This window comes from Pan troglodytes, chromosome 18 (genome assembly GCF_028858775.2).
Source record: "Pan troglodytes isolate AG18354 chromosome 18, NHGRI_mPanTro3-v2.0_pri, whole genome shotgun sequence".
NCBI lineage: Eukaryota > Metazoa > Chordata > Mammalia > Primates > Hominidae > Pan > Pan troglodytes.
Window position 1 is genome coordinate 82,573,440 of NC_072416.2, and position 13,147 is coordinate 82,586,586.

The window sequence follows — 13,147 nt, forward strand, 5'->3', positions numbered from 1 at the left end:
TTTTCTTTTTTTGAGACAGAGTCTCGCTGTGTTGCCCAGGCTGGACAGCAGTGCCATGATCTCAGCTCAGTACAACCTCTGCTTCTCCTGCCTCAGCCTCCTGAGCAGCTGGGATTACAGGTGCCCGCCACCACTCCTGGTTAATTTTTGCTAATTTTTATATTTTTAGTAGAGATGAGGTTTCCCTGTGTTGGCCAGGCCGATGTTGACCTCTTGACCTCAGGTGATCCGCCTCCCTTGGTCTCCCAAATAGCTGGGATTGTAGGCGTGAGCCACTGTGCCTGGCCTGAGCACCTTTTGATGGCTGTCATTCCCCACTTCTTTCCGTTTGTTCCAGCTGGTATTTTAAAATACAAACACAGACTCATTCCACATGATGGAATTTCCTACTTCCAATTAAAAGACTGGGGTAGGCCGGGTGCCGTGGCTCATGCCTGTAATCCCAGCACTTTGGGAGGCCTGCGGGGCGGATCACGAGGTCAGGAGATCGAGACCATCCTGGCCAACATGGTGAAACCCCGTCTCTACAAAAAATACAAAAAAAATGAGCAGGGCATGGTGGCATGTGCCTGTGGTCCCAGCTACTTGAGAGGCCGAGGCAGGAGAATCGCTTGATACCGGGAGGCAGAGGTTGCATTGAGCCAGGATCACACCACTGCACTCCAGCCTGGTGACAGAGCAAGATTCCATTTCAAAAAAAAAAAAAAGCCTGGGGTAAGTTCCACATCTGCTATGGAGAAGGGTGTTTGCAGCATGTTCAGTGAAAATGGCAGTTTATAAAAGAATATGTCCATATTATAAGATGCAGTGCCTTAAGTGTGTCTACGCAGAAAAATCTAGATGGGTACTCTGAAATGTGCACGTCTGGGTAGTAAAAGATAGTGTCAATTTTTTCCTGCTCTTTTGGCTAGTATATTTTCTAAATTTCTGTACTGTGCACATATTTTGCAAGAAGAAAGGAAATCAATCATTAAAGACAAGCCCCTAGCCTGCCACGCCCTGTCCCCCCTCCCACTGAGCCTCTGGAACTGACACCCTCCTCCGTTTGCTGTCTAGGCAGTGCTCATCGTGGTCACTGTGGCCTTCATCCAGGTGAGTATTTCCTGAGGTCCCAGTCAGGGTAAGCTGGGCGGGACAGGAGGTTCATGGAGTCCCCACCTTTAAACAGCACGTCTGATGTGCTTCCTGCCAGGAGTACAGGTCGGAGAAATCTCTGGAAGAGCTGACCAAGCTGGTTCCTCCAGAATGTAACTGGTAAGTCAGGGCCTCCCTGGGACTTTTTGGTTCACTGGAGGAGCCAGGGAGCTGGAGAGTTTGGCAAATGTTTGCTAAAAGTTGTATCCTTGGTAGTGTCAGACAGGAGAACCACATCTCACTGGGAGTTCTAAGGCCTGGTCTCCACCTGCCAACAGGTCGCTGTGTGTCCTCGGGCATGTCATTCAACCCCTCTGGGCCTCAGCTCCATCATCAGTGTCTAAATCAGGGTGCCTAGCCTGAGGACCACAGGTAGCAGGAGTGACTCTGGGAAGAGAGTAGCCCACAAAGCCTGTGAAATAGTGTGCAGAACTGTGTGTGTTTTTTCTAGGGAGAGGGTTTGGAGGTTTATTTGAATTCTCAATGAATGGACTCGGAGAGTGAGATCCAGGTCTTTAACAAGCGGAGCCATCAGAACATTGGCTGCAGCATAGGATATAGAGAGAGTGAACTTGAGTAACTACTCAGCAGCTGCAACAGCCTCTTTCCTGCCCAGAGTTTTCCATTGGTTACTGCACGGCTCTTACCAAAGACGTTTAACAAGGAAAGAGAAAAGATTAAAATGTCTGCCAGTACCACATGGCCGTTTCTGCTTAGCGTAGCCCTGTGTGATAGAACTTGCAGGAAGTGTTCTATTAATATCATCTGCCCTGTCCAATATGGCATCTGACAATTCTTTTTTTGTTGTTTTTTAAGATAGAGTCTTGCTCTGTTGCCCAGGCTGGAGTGCAGTGGCACAATCTCAGTTCACTGCAACCTCCGCCTCCTGGGTTCAAGCAATTCTCCTGCCTCAGCCTCCCAAATAGCTGGGATTACAGGCATGCACCACTACACCTGGCTAATTTTTATATTTTTAGTAGAGGTGGGGTTTCACCATCTTGGCTAGGCTAGTCTCGACCTCCTGACCTCAGATGATCTGCCTGCCTCAGCCTCCTAAAGTGCTGGGATTACAGGTGTGAGCCACCGTGCTCGGCCGACAAACTAAATTCTTAATGTTATTGAATTTTAATTTTCATTTAAATATGCATATGGACCTAGTGGCTACCATATTGGGCAGCTCAGCTTAGAACATCTGCGGGGGCCCTTCTAGGAACAGCGGCCATTGGTGGAGGAAGCTGACAGGCCCAGGAGGGAAAACAGCTTTTTCCTTTTTCTTTTCTTTTCTTTTCTTTCTTTCTTTGTCTTTTTCTTCTTTTCTTTCTTTCCTTTCTTTTCTTTCTTTTCCTTTCTTTCTTTCTTTCTTTTTGTTGTTGTTGTTGTTGAGACAGGGTCTGGCTCTGTTGCCTAGGCTAGAGTGCAGTGGCAGGATCTTGGCTCACTGCAACCTGTGCCTGCCTCCAGGGCTCAAGTGATCCTGCTGCCTTAGTTTCCCAAGTAGCTGGGAATACAGGTGCATGCCATGCCACCACACCTGACTACTTTTTTGTATCAGCTGCTACAAAAGTTACTGCATTTTTTGCATTTTTATTTTTTAAACCTGATTGTGTGTGTGTATGTGTGTGTACGCATGTGCACATATGTGTGTGCGAGCGTGTCTGCGCGTGTGTGTGTGTGTGTCTGTGTGTGTCTGTATGTGTGTGTCTGCGTGCATGTGTATGTGCATGTGTATGCGTGCGAGTGTGTATATGTGTCTGTGTGTGTCTGTGTGTGCATGTATCTGTGTGTGTGTATGTGCGTGTGTGTGTGTATGTGTGTGTGTGGAGATGGGGTTTCACTATGTTGCTCAGTCTGGGAAAACAGCTCATTCTAAGCTTAACTTTTAGCATAGCAGTGGTCCATAAGCTCGTTCTGCTAGTAGAAAATGAAATGATTTCACAAAAGGCCAAAGTCTTCTCCCCACCCCTGCTAACATTGGTTGAGGTCCTGTCAGGCTGATCTTTCCCGAACATACCTGGCTGCTCAAAGTGATAGAAGGTATCCTTTGATCAGCCGGGCGTGGTGGCTCACACCTGTAATCCCAGCACTTTGGGAGGCCGAGGTAGACAGCTCACCTGAGGTCAGGAGTTCAAGACCAGCCTGGCCAACATGGTGAAACTCTGTCTCTACTAAAAATTAAAAAAAAATTAGTTGGGCATGGTGGTGGGTGCCTGTAATCCCAGCTACTTAGGAGGCTAAGGCAGGAGAATTGCCTGAACCCAGAGGTGGAGGTTGCAATGAGCCGAGATTGCTCCATTGTACTCCAGCCTGTGCGATAAGAGCGAAACTCTGTCCCAAAAAAAAAAAAAGTATCTCATGGTCTGGGGTGTCTGGGAACAACTCAGCCCACCCTCTGAGTCTCCAAGACCCACTTCCAACATTTGGCAAACATATGGCAACTCCGTGTTTTCTGAAGGATAATTTTCAGGGAGAGCTTTAGTATATATCCCAGGCACATGTTGTGCACCTGAGCCATGGGGCTGGGGTAGAAAGCCCTAGTGAGATACGGTCCCGCGTCTCAAAGAGTCAGCATTCAAGGGGTGTGTGTGTATAATACAAGGCGGAGAATGACGAAGGACCAAATAGGGACAAGAAGAGGATGATACAGAACTGACCCACATCACAGAGGGTGAGTCAATTGTAGAAGGGCCGCAGTAGAAATGTCTGGGCTCTCTGGTCGGATGAACAGTGCTGTCAGAAATCCAGACACGTGACATCATTAACTGAGCAAACGGAAGCATAAATGATTTATGTGATTTGACGATCCCATCTTAAGCTTAAATATCAAGTCTTGGCCTTTCAGGTGAATAGCGTGCATTATTGATGTCTCCCAGGAGGTCACTTCTAAAAGACGGTTTTGTGTACAAAAGCAGCGGTGTCAGGCAGCCCCGTAGAGTTAAAAGAGCGCTGAAGAGGTGAAGCCCACCCTCTGAGTCTCTGAGACCCATTTCCAAGTCAGGGGAAACCCTGCCGTGCGGGACCCCCTCCCTGTGTTACTCCATCCCTGGTGCAGGCATCAAATATTTATTGAGCACCTACTGTATGCCTGGAGAAAGGGCACTGAGGTTATACAAGTGGAAGAAATGGGGAGGCCTCGGCCTTTGGGGACCTCACATTCCTACCAAGGGAGTACATAATAAGCCAGTGAAGAACAAGATGACCTTGGAATTGTCCAGGTACACAAAAGCCAAAAAATACCAGAGGCCACCAAAACAAATAAAAAACCCCACTGAGATGTAATAGTGACTGGTGGAATTGTGAGGACAACCCTAAATAGCTGTCGATCAGGCTGACATTTAGAGAGGAGGTGACATTTAAGTTGAGGCCTGAGGAAGAGGAGCCTGCCATGGGAGGAGCTGAGGGAGCAACAGGTATATCTCTGGCAGGTGCTCTTGGCTACAAGGAACAGAAAGTCCAATTGCACAAATGCCAAGAAAAGTATATTGTCTCATAGCCAGGGATCTGAGGTGGGAGCCGTGGGGTTAGTTAATTCAGGAGAGCACCCAGGGCCTGGCCCTTTCACCTCCTTACCCTGCCACCTTGAGCCCATTGGGGTTGCATTGGTTCTTGGCTGGCTCTCCTCATGGTCCCAGATGGCTGCCACAGCTCCAGGCATCACAGCCAAACACGCAAAGGCCCTATAGAATAAGGGTGTGTGTGTGTGCGTGCACACGTGTGTACAGTAAGGAAATCTTTTCCCACAAGCCCCCAGCAAACATCCACTCATGTCATTCGGGCCAGTGTTGCATGATGTGCTGATACCTAAGCCAATCAAGGGCAGGGGTCTTAGCCAGGCATGACCCACTCCCCAGAGCACGTGGCTGTGGGGAGAGGGTGGATACCTCAACAAGATCAAATTCCATTAACAAGGAAGAGGGGAATTTCTGCTCCTGCATTTGAGGTCTGCAAAGCCCCTGAGACCAGAAGGAGCCTGTGTGTTTAAGGGGGCTGGATGGAATGAGATGGGAGCTGCAGGAGGCTGGCCGGTCGCGGAGGAGATCTTTGAGTTTGGTACCAGGGTCATGGGAAAGACATCGGAGGGTTTGGAGCAGGAGGGGGTTGGGATCTGGTTTGGGGTTCTAAGAGCGCTCCAGCTGCCATATGCAGGATGGGTTGAAGGGGCCAGGTCGGAGGTCGGAGTCAGCTGGGAAGGGCAAGGGGCGGTGGTGTGGGGGATTCCATTTGGAGCCTGCACGGAAGCACATCCGTAGTCTGAGGGCAGCTGGTCATGGCCCTGCGGGAATGGAGGTCCTGGGCTTCCTCCCAGCTGTGATAAGGCTCTGCCATCCCTGACTTCCTGAGACAGACCCTGCACCCTGAGTGCTGTGTGCTCTGAGGACAAAACTCTGCCGGCTGCATTTGGAGGCTTTAGAACTGCTGACCTTGACCCCAGGAGCCTCCCTGGGGCATGTGGCCCACCTGGTTTCCAGGCAGGGTAAACAGCAATGGCCTCATCTTTCAGATGTGGCCCAGGGATGCCCAGAAACCACATACTTTCTCTAAAGTCTTATAGGATATGTTAATTTCAAAATAATAACACCCTAAAGGCACAGGGTTGGTGTATATTAAAAGAGAAAAGTGTGTTTCTATTCTCCTTGTTCAAATGTATCAAAGTGCATAAAAACAAATGTCAGCATGGATGCTTTTGCTTTTTACCATGTCAAATGCAGCCTAAGAGAAGGAAAACTCCAGCACCTGCTTGCTCGAGAACTGGTTCCTGGTGATGTCGTATCTCTCTCGATCGGAGACCGGATCCCTGCAGACATCCGACTCACTGAGGTGAGTGGTTCCAAACCCTTGTCAATGGGGTATTTGATGGAGCTGGTCAAGGAGCAGACACTTAGCTAATTGTAGGCATGTATAGTCTCTCTCATACACACGTGCTCAAACATACATGCACATGCATGCACACAAGACAGGAAATTAGCAGACAAGCGTGTTCTACGCATAGAGCCCCTCAAACCATATTTCATAAATTGTCATCCTCACTTTAAGCCTAACAACTTTTGGCTATATGATTTTCCAGTTTAAAGCAGGCTGCAATAACAAATTAAACCAAGGTGGGCTTGGGGAATGATGTGAGAGTTGCCTCTCAAAACAGACACACAAGTGTTAGAAGTGATATTAGAGGCGGGTGGATCACTTAAGGTCAGGAGTTCAAGACCAGCCTGGCCAACATGGTGAAACTCTCTACTAAAAATACAATAATTAGCTAGGCATGGTGGCATGCGCCTGTAGTCCCAGCTACTCAGGAGGCTGAGGCAGGAGAATCACTTGAACCCGGGAGGCGGAGGTTGCAGTGAGCCGAGACCACGCCACTGCACTCTAGCCTGGGCGACAGAGCGAGAAGCACACGCTTTTAGAGTAGTGAGGTTTGGGGACATTGGCTGTGGGGCAAGCTTCGTGGGTCTCTGGGTGTCACAGCTTCACAGAGCCATGCCTGAGGCACTCTGCTGAGATTATCCTGGGTTCCCAAGAGGTTACATCAAGTTCACCATGATTTGTTGATGGGAGTAATCTATTTCAAGAATCCTTCAGGAATGTGTAAGGACCGTTCAAAGCTTTGCATGATGAAGAATTAGACACAGATTATCTGCCTGATTTATTTACTGATGGGATGCATTCTCAGGAACTGTAGGATCAAGGATCCGCTATTAAGAGGGCAGCATCAGGGAAGCGGATGGAGAAGAGCACAAAGGGTTGGAAGCTACCCCCTGGGACCTGGGTTTACAACATTCCTAGCCTGTCTGTGAAATAGGAGGCAGGGGCCAGGGCTTATGTGTGGCCACTCGGACACTGAGCCTCTCTGCCGTGACCTTCAGATTTCCAGGCAGGGCAGGGATAAGGGTGGGAGATGTTCAGTTACCAAAGTGAGGGAGGGTTCGCCCTCGGGCTCAGGCTGGTGCCCTCTGTAGCACCAGAAATAGATCCTCTGTGGCCCCCGCCCCTCCCCGTGTTCAGCTCCAGCAGTCACCATCTGACCCCAAGTCTGGGATGCATGGATCCGGTCAGAGGAACTGCTGTCTGTGGCCAATCCCCGCCTGCAAGGAGGACTGGGGAAGCTGGTCTCAGGTTTTCCACGTTTTCCTTCTCCTGAGAAGGGGGGTCCTAACGGGATGCTCCAGATGCCAGGCAGCTCGTGAGAAGGACACAGGTCCACCACAGGGGCTGGTGCAGAGGCAGAGAGAGGCCGTATGAGAGGTGGCCAGTGACCTGGGGCTGGGCATTAGCCTGGGCTTGAGCCCTGGGGCCATCATTCAAAGCCTTGTGACCTTGAGCAATTTAGTTAACCTCTCTGTGCCTCAGTTTTCTCATCTGCAAAATGGGGGGTGATGCCCATAGGGTACTTGTGAGGATTACAGATCTTCAGAGATGCCAAAAGTGTTCAGAACGGTGCCTGGCACAGGTGAGTGAGAGGCAAGTGTGGGGCCTGCCGTACCGCAGTGTGTGTTGGGAGTCAGAGAACCCCAGGCCCCGTAGCTCCTAGGGTGTGACTCGGGGAAGGAATTCACCTCTCTGAGCTTCGATCTCCTCATCTCTAAAAGGGGCTGATGTTGGTTTCCATTTCACAGGGTTATTGTGAAGATGAAACAAGCTGTGACCCATGCTGTGCTTAGCACATGCCTCTTGTGGGGTGAACAGTCACCAGATACTTGTGATTGCTTTTATTTTTTATCATTATCGTTCTATACAACGGTTCTTTGAAACAACTTTTTAGACCCCAGATAACTTCCTTACTGCTTCAGCTGGCTTTCTCTCTGCCCTGCTTGTGTTAAATTAAACTGTGGCTGGGCACAGTGGCTCCTACCTGTAATCCCAACACTTTGGGCAGCCAAGGCGAGTGGATTGCTTGAGCCCAGGAGTTCAAGACCAGCCTGGGCAACACGGTGACACCCCATCTGTACAAAAACTATTGTACCTGTGTATTGACACCACGAAGGTTATTTTAAGGCTACTGGCTGTGAACACTCTATGGATTTTCCTGGTGGTATTCTGCAATTCCATTAAACAGTCAATAGCTTTGCCTATTCAGTGGAAAATGCTTATCAGCTATTAAGCTCTGAGACCCAGGAGTACTTCAAATGTACATTTTAAAACCATTTCGGTCTAGCAGGTTCAGCAGGAAGCAGCAAGTTCAAGAAAGCTCTTAAAGTAGTAGACCTTTTTGCACAGTATATGGGGGTCCCAGAACATTATTTTCCCTTTGCCGGAGTTAAAACAGAGGAAGCCCTCAGTCAGAGGCTGAGCTGGTACAGCCAGCAAGCCTGGGTCTCACTTTCTCCCCAACCATGTCTAAAAGAAAAAGGGAATTGGGTCGGAGGTGATGGGACTCCAAGTGACGCTTGGTCTTGGAGGTGGGGGCACCGGGTGGGCATGAGCCCTGTGTGTGGGAGATAGGAGGTGAGCCCGCGATTGTGCCTCTGTCTTCAGGCTCGGCCTGCCGCCTCCTTGGTGGCTATGGGTTCTGTGCCCCTGAGTCTGTTTTTGCCCCTCACCCCTCCTTGCCCCTTACCTGAGATTGTGCCCTGGTAGCCTGGGAGGTCACCAGAAGCCCCTCCTGCCCACCTGCTGAACCCACACACAACCAGCTTCACTCCTTCTTGGTCCGGAGGTGCCACCTGATCTTCTACCTGCCTTTATTTTTGTCATATGTAGACAACGAATATTTTTCAGTATATCAGGTCTATGCTAACCACCGTATGAAAATTGCTTCATTTCTTCTCCCAACACCCTTAAGAGACCAGCACTGTTATTTTTCCTCTGCGTTATTTTACTACACGGACACAGCAGCCCGGAGAGGTTGCGTGGCCCTGCGCAGTCACACGGCAGTGGGCAGTGGAGGGGGATACGACCCCGGGCCTCTGGCTCCGCAGCCCATGTCCTTACCCCCAGGACGTTCTCTCTCTCCCTGTGAGCAGCTGTTCAGACTCTTCCTGGCACTGCCTCTCCCCCTGAGTTACCTCCATGTATCCGTTGCCCATGGCTGCTGTGGCAGATGACCACTTACTTAGGGGCTTAAAACAAGGTGAAGGTATGGTCTGACCTTCCGGAGGTCAAAATTGAAATCGTTTTCACTGGGTGGAAATCAAGAGTGCTATCAGGGTCCAGGCGCAGTGGCTCACTCCTGTAATCCCAGCACTTTGGGAGGCTGAGGTGGGTGGATCACCTGAGGTCAGGAGTTGGAGACCAGCCTGGCCAACATGGCAAAATCCTGTCTCTACTAAAAATAAAAAAATTAGCCAGGGGTGGTGGCGTGCACCTGGAGTCCCAGCTACTCAGGAGACTGAGGCAGGAGAATGGCTTGAACCTGGGAGGTGGGGGTTTTAGTGAGCCGAGATTGCACCACTGCACTGTAGCCTGGGTGACAGAGTGAGACTCCATCTTTAAAAAAAAAAAAAAAAAGGTGCTATCGGGGCCATGCTCCTCCAGAGGCTCTAGGGGAGAAGCCACTTCCTGGCCTTTCCCAGCTTCTAGAAGCCGCCTGCATTCCTTGGCTCATGGCTCCGTGTTCCCGCACCACTGCTTCTGTTACATCTCCCTGATGTCAGACACGTCTCCAACCCTCCTTCCTCCCCCTCCCTTATAAGGACGCTTGTGATCTCACTGGGCCCACCCCGGTCACCCAGACCATATTCTCCCCATGTCAAGGTCCTTCAGTTAGTCACGTCTGCAAAGTCTCTGTCACCACATCAGAGAACACATTCCCAAGTTGAGGATTAGGATGCGGACATCATGGGAAAGCTGGGGGCAGGGGGACGTTATTCAGCAGGCCACCCTGTGGCCCTTTTCCAGGTCTCCTCCCTCCTCCCTTCCTGCCTTGGGGCCCCCCACCCCACTCCCCATCCACATCGCTCATTCATTCAACAAGTGTTTCCTGAGCACCTACTACGTATGAGGCCCTGGGCTGGGTACCGAGGACACCGTGCAGGAAGCAGACCTGGTCCCCGTGCTCATGAGTTTATAGCCCAGAGTGACAGACTGACCTAAATCTACTCGTGACAAGTACTGTTCCAGGACTGCTAAGGGACCCATGAGTGGAAGTACTGGGAATCCTGGATTTCCCAAATGGGAGAGACTTGCCTGGCCTGGTGCAGTCAGGGAGGGCTTCCTGGAGATAGCAGCTTTCGGCACAAAACAGCCGTTTTAGGCAAAGGAGGCCCAAGCTACTTGTCTCATGCTGACCAAAAAGCCTGATAAGTTTTCGCTTTCAACTGCCATGGGGGCACCTAAAACCCTCCCCCAGCACATGTGACTTAACCTGTCTCATCCCGGAGGTCTCTGCTCCCTGTCCCTCCTCCCAGGCCTTCCCCCAGCCGCCTCTTCTCAGGGGCCTCCCTCCCTGCTGTGTACACCCTGGTGTTGGATCCAGTGCTTGTTTATCGTCAGTCCCCCCACTCCTCCATGGAGTATCATCTTCCTGAGGCAGAGATTGTACCCCATTCACTGCGGTATTCCCAGTGCCCAGAGGGGTCCCTGGCCTATCGGAGGATATGGATGGGCAGGTTTCCCATCTGTCCAAACCCACACTCACTCCCCACCCCATGTGCCTCCTCTCTTCCAAACGCCTCCTCCTCCTTCCTCCTTCTCTTCGTAGTTGCCTTCCCGGGGTGGGGGTCATCTTTGATCTCTCCCTTTCTTTCTTTTTTTTTTTTTTAAAGGACTTCATTGTTTAGAAATGTTTTAGATTTGTGGGAAAATTCAGCTCAGGGTTCCCATCTACCCCTCACCCGGGATCCTCTCCTGTTTTTAATGCCTTAGCTTACTTGGGTACATCGGTCACAACTAAGGAACCCATATTGATGCCTTCTTGTTACCTTGAGTCTGTGCCACTGTCAGATCCCCATAGATTTCCCTAATGTCCTTTTTCTGCTCCAGGATCCCATGTGACATTTAGTGGTCATGTCTGCTGAGGTTCTTGTTGGCTGTGACAGTTTCTGATGTTCCTTGTTTTTGACCTTGACCTTGACAGTTTCGGTTTTGTTTTTGTTTTGAGCAGAGTCTCTCTCTGTCACCCAGGCTGGAGTGCAGTGGGGCAATCTTGGCTCACTGCAACCTCCGCTTCCTGGGTTCAAGAGATTCTCCTGCCTCAGCCTCCTGAGTGGCTGGGATTAGAGGCGCTTGCCCCCATGCCCGGCTAATTTTTGTATTTTTAATAGAGACAGGGTTTCACTGTGTTGGCCAGGCTGGTCTCGAACTCCTGACTTCAAGTGATCTGCCTGCCTCGGCCTCCCAAAGTGCTGGGATTACAGGTGTTAGCCACCATGCCCGGCCATCCTTGACAGTTTTGAGGAGCCCCAGCCAGGTATTTTCCAGAACGTTCTTCGAGCCTCCTTCAAAGACTTTCCTCAGCATTGCTCAGTGACTTCTTATGCTTCATTGTCCAGAGCTGGAGCCGCGGGAGCCACAGGGAGGCGGGAATGTGGCTGTGCAGCAGGAGGCCTCGCCTCCCTGACACCGTGGGGTCCACTGGAAGGAAGGGGGGAGACGGGCATTACCTGGGTGACAGGCGGCCACTGTCGTTCTTGGGGACTGAGATCCTATGGCAGTGCACATATTTTTAAAAGATGACTACTAAATTTAAATAGTTTTAAATTATAGAGAAGTCGCAGGTCCCTGTTTGAGAATCATTGATCTAGCTGTGGTTCTCTGGTGGTTTGTGGAAGATGGCTTTTCTCTAGCTTGGTGTTACATGCTTACATGACCAGGTCCCTAGGGATAGGCCCACCCAGCCCCGCTCTATGAACTCAGAGGTGTCTGGCACGGTTCTGGCCCTGGGAGCCTCACCTCGGGAGTGAGATGTGTTAAGTCTGAGGTCAAGTTGCGGTTTTGCAAGATGGTTAAGAGTATCATTTCTGGAACCAGAGCTTCGGTTCAAATCTCTGTTTTGCCACTAACTAGCTATGGAAACTTGAACAAATTACTTAATTCTTCCATGCTACAGTTTCCCCATATGCAAAATGGGGAAGATAGTAGAGTCTTCCATTGGGGGTGGTGAGGTCTGAGGGCTAAGCCTTGTGGGGAGCTGCGCACAGGGCCTGGTGCGTAGTCAGTGTTCTACAAATGTCAGTATCTCCCTTCCCTTTGCCAGGGTGTGCGAGTGTCTCTGTGTCCCTGTCTGTGTTTCTGGTGTTACTATTGCCTTAGATTCTGACTGAATAACCTGGCTCGGTTATTGTGTGGGATTGTGTGGGAACCATACAGATTGTACAGGCATCTCCAAGGTGAAGAGTGGGCTGCGTATGTGGGGACTCACACAGGTGTTTTGAAAGGTATATCCTAAAATAGCCATCACCTTCATTTTTTTTTTTTTAGATTGTATCAAAATTTCGAACAACATTAAGCGAAGATATGAGACTTTTACGTTTTTAAGAGAGGCCGCTCATTCAAAGCTTTTCTGATCCTGGGGGCCTCAGAGGCCGTCGTTGTGACACTCATTCTGTAGGTTCACTGTGTTCTTGAGTTCATGTCCATGAAGGTGCTGGTACCATTTTGTGCTTTTAACACCAATTGTCGGGGTGACAGGGAGATTCCACAGCCTTTTCCCCTTGCTCTCCTAGGTCACGGACCTCTTGGTGGATGAATCCAGCTTCACCGGGGAAGCCGAGCCATGTAGTAAAACAGACAGCCCCTTGACAGGCGGTGGGGACCTCACCACCCTCAGCAACATCGTCTTCATGGGGACCCTGGTGCAGTATGGGAGGGGCCAGGTAAGCCCTGGGACACCGAGGCCTTGGGCTCCCGTAACTCACAGGCTCCCAGCCCTTAGATTTCATACTTCTCTCTCTCCTGGACACAGGGGGTCGTGATTGGAACAGGGGAAAGCTCTCAGTTCGGAGAAGTGTTTAAGATGATGCAGGCTGAAGAGGTAAGGGGCAGGAGGGGGCTTCCGGACTTTTGTAAGCTGGAGTTTGAGATTATTATAGGCAAATAATACCAGCCCTGCCTACTCCTTAGGAATGAGTGGCATGTGGTTAAT

General features: G+C 50.3%; 1 protein-coding gene across 4 annotated transcripts in view; it reads left to right on the forward strand.

The window, feature by feature from the left end:
• ATP2C2 (ATPase secretory pathway Ca2+ transporting 2) overlaps positions 1 to 13,147 on the forward strand; it is a 93,925-nt gene that overhangs the window by 41,850 nt on the left and 38,928 nt on the right. For all 4 annotated transcript variants that reach the window (XM_511142.8, XM_003315215.6, XM_054668525.2 and 1 more), the window contains exons 5-9: positions 1,057 to 1,092; positions 1,193 to 1,254; positions 5,841 to 5,949; positions 12,729 to 12,878; positions 12,968 to 13,036. In XM_511142.8, coding sequence (XP_511142.6) covers positions 1,057 to 1,092; positions 1,193 to 1,254; positions 5,841 to 5,949; positions 12,729 to 12,878; positions 12,968 to 13,036 — 426 coding nt within the window. The remainder of the gene's footprint in view (positions 1 to 1,056; positions 1,093 to 1,192; positions 1,255 to 5,840; positions 5,950 to 12,728; positions 12,879 to 12,967; positions 13,037 to 13,147) is intronic.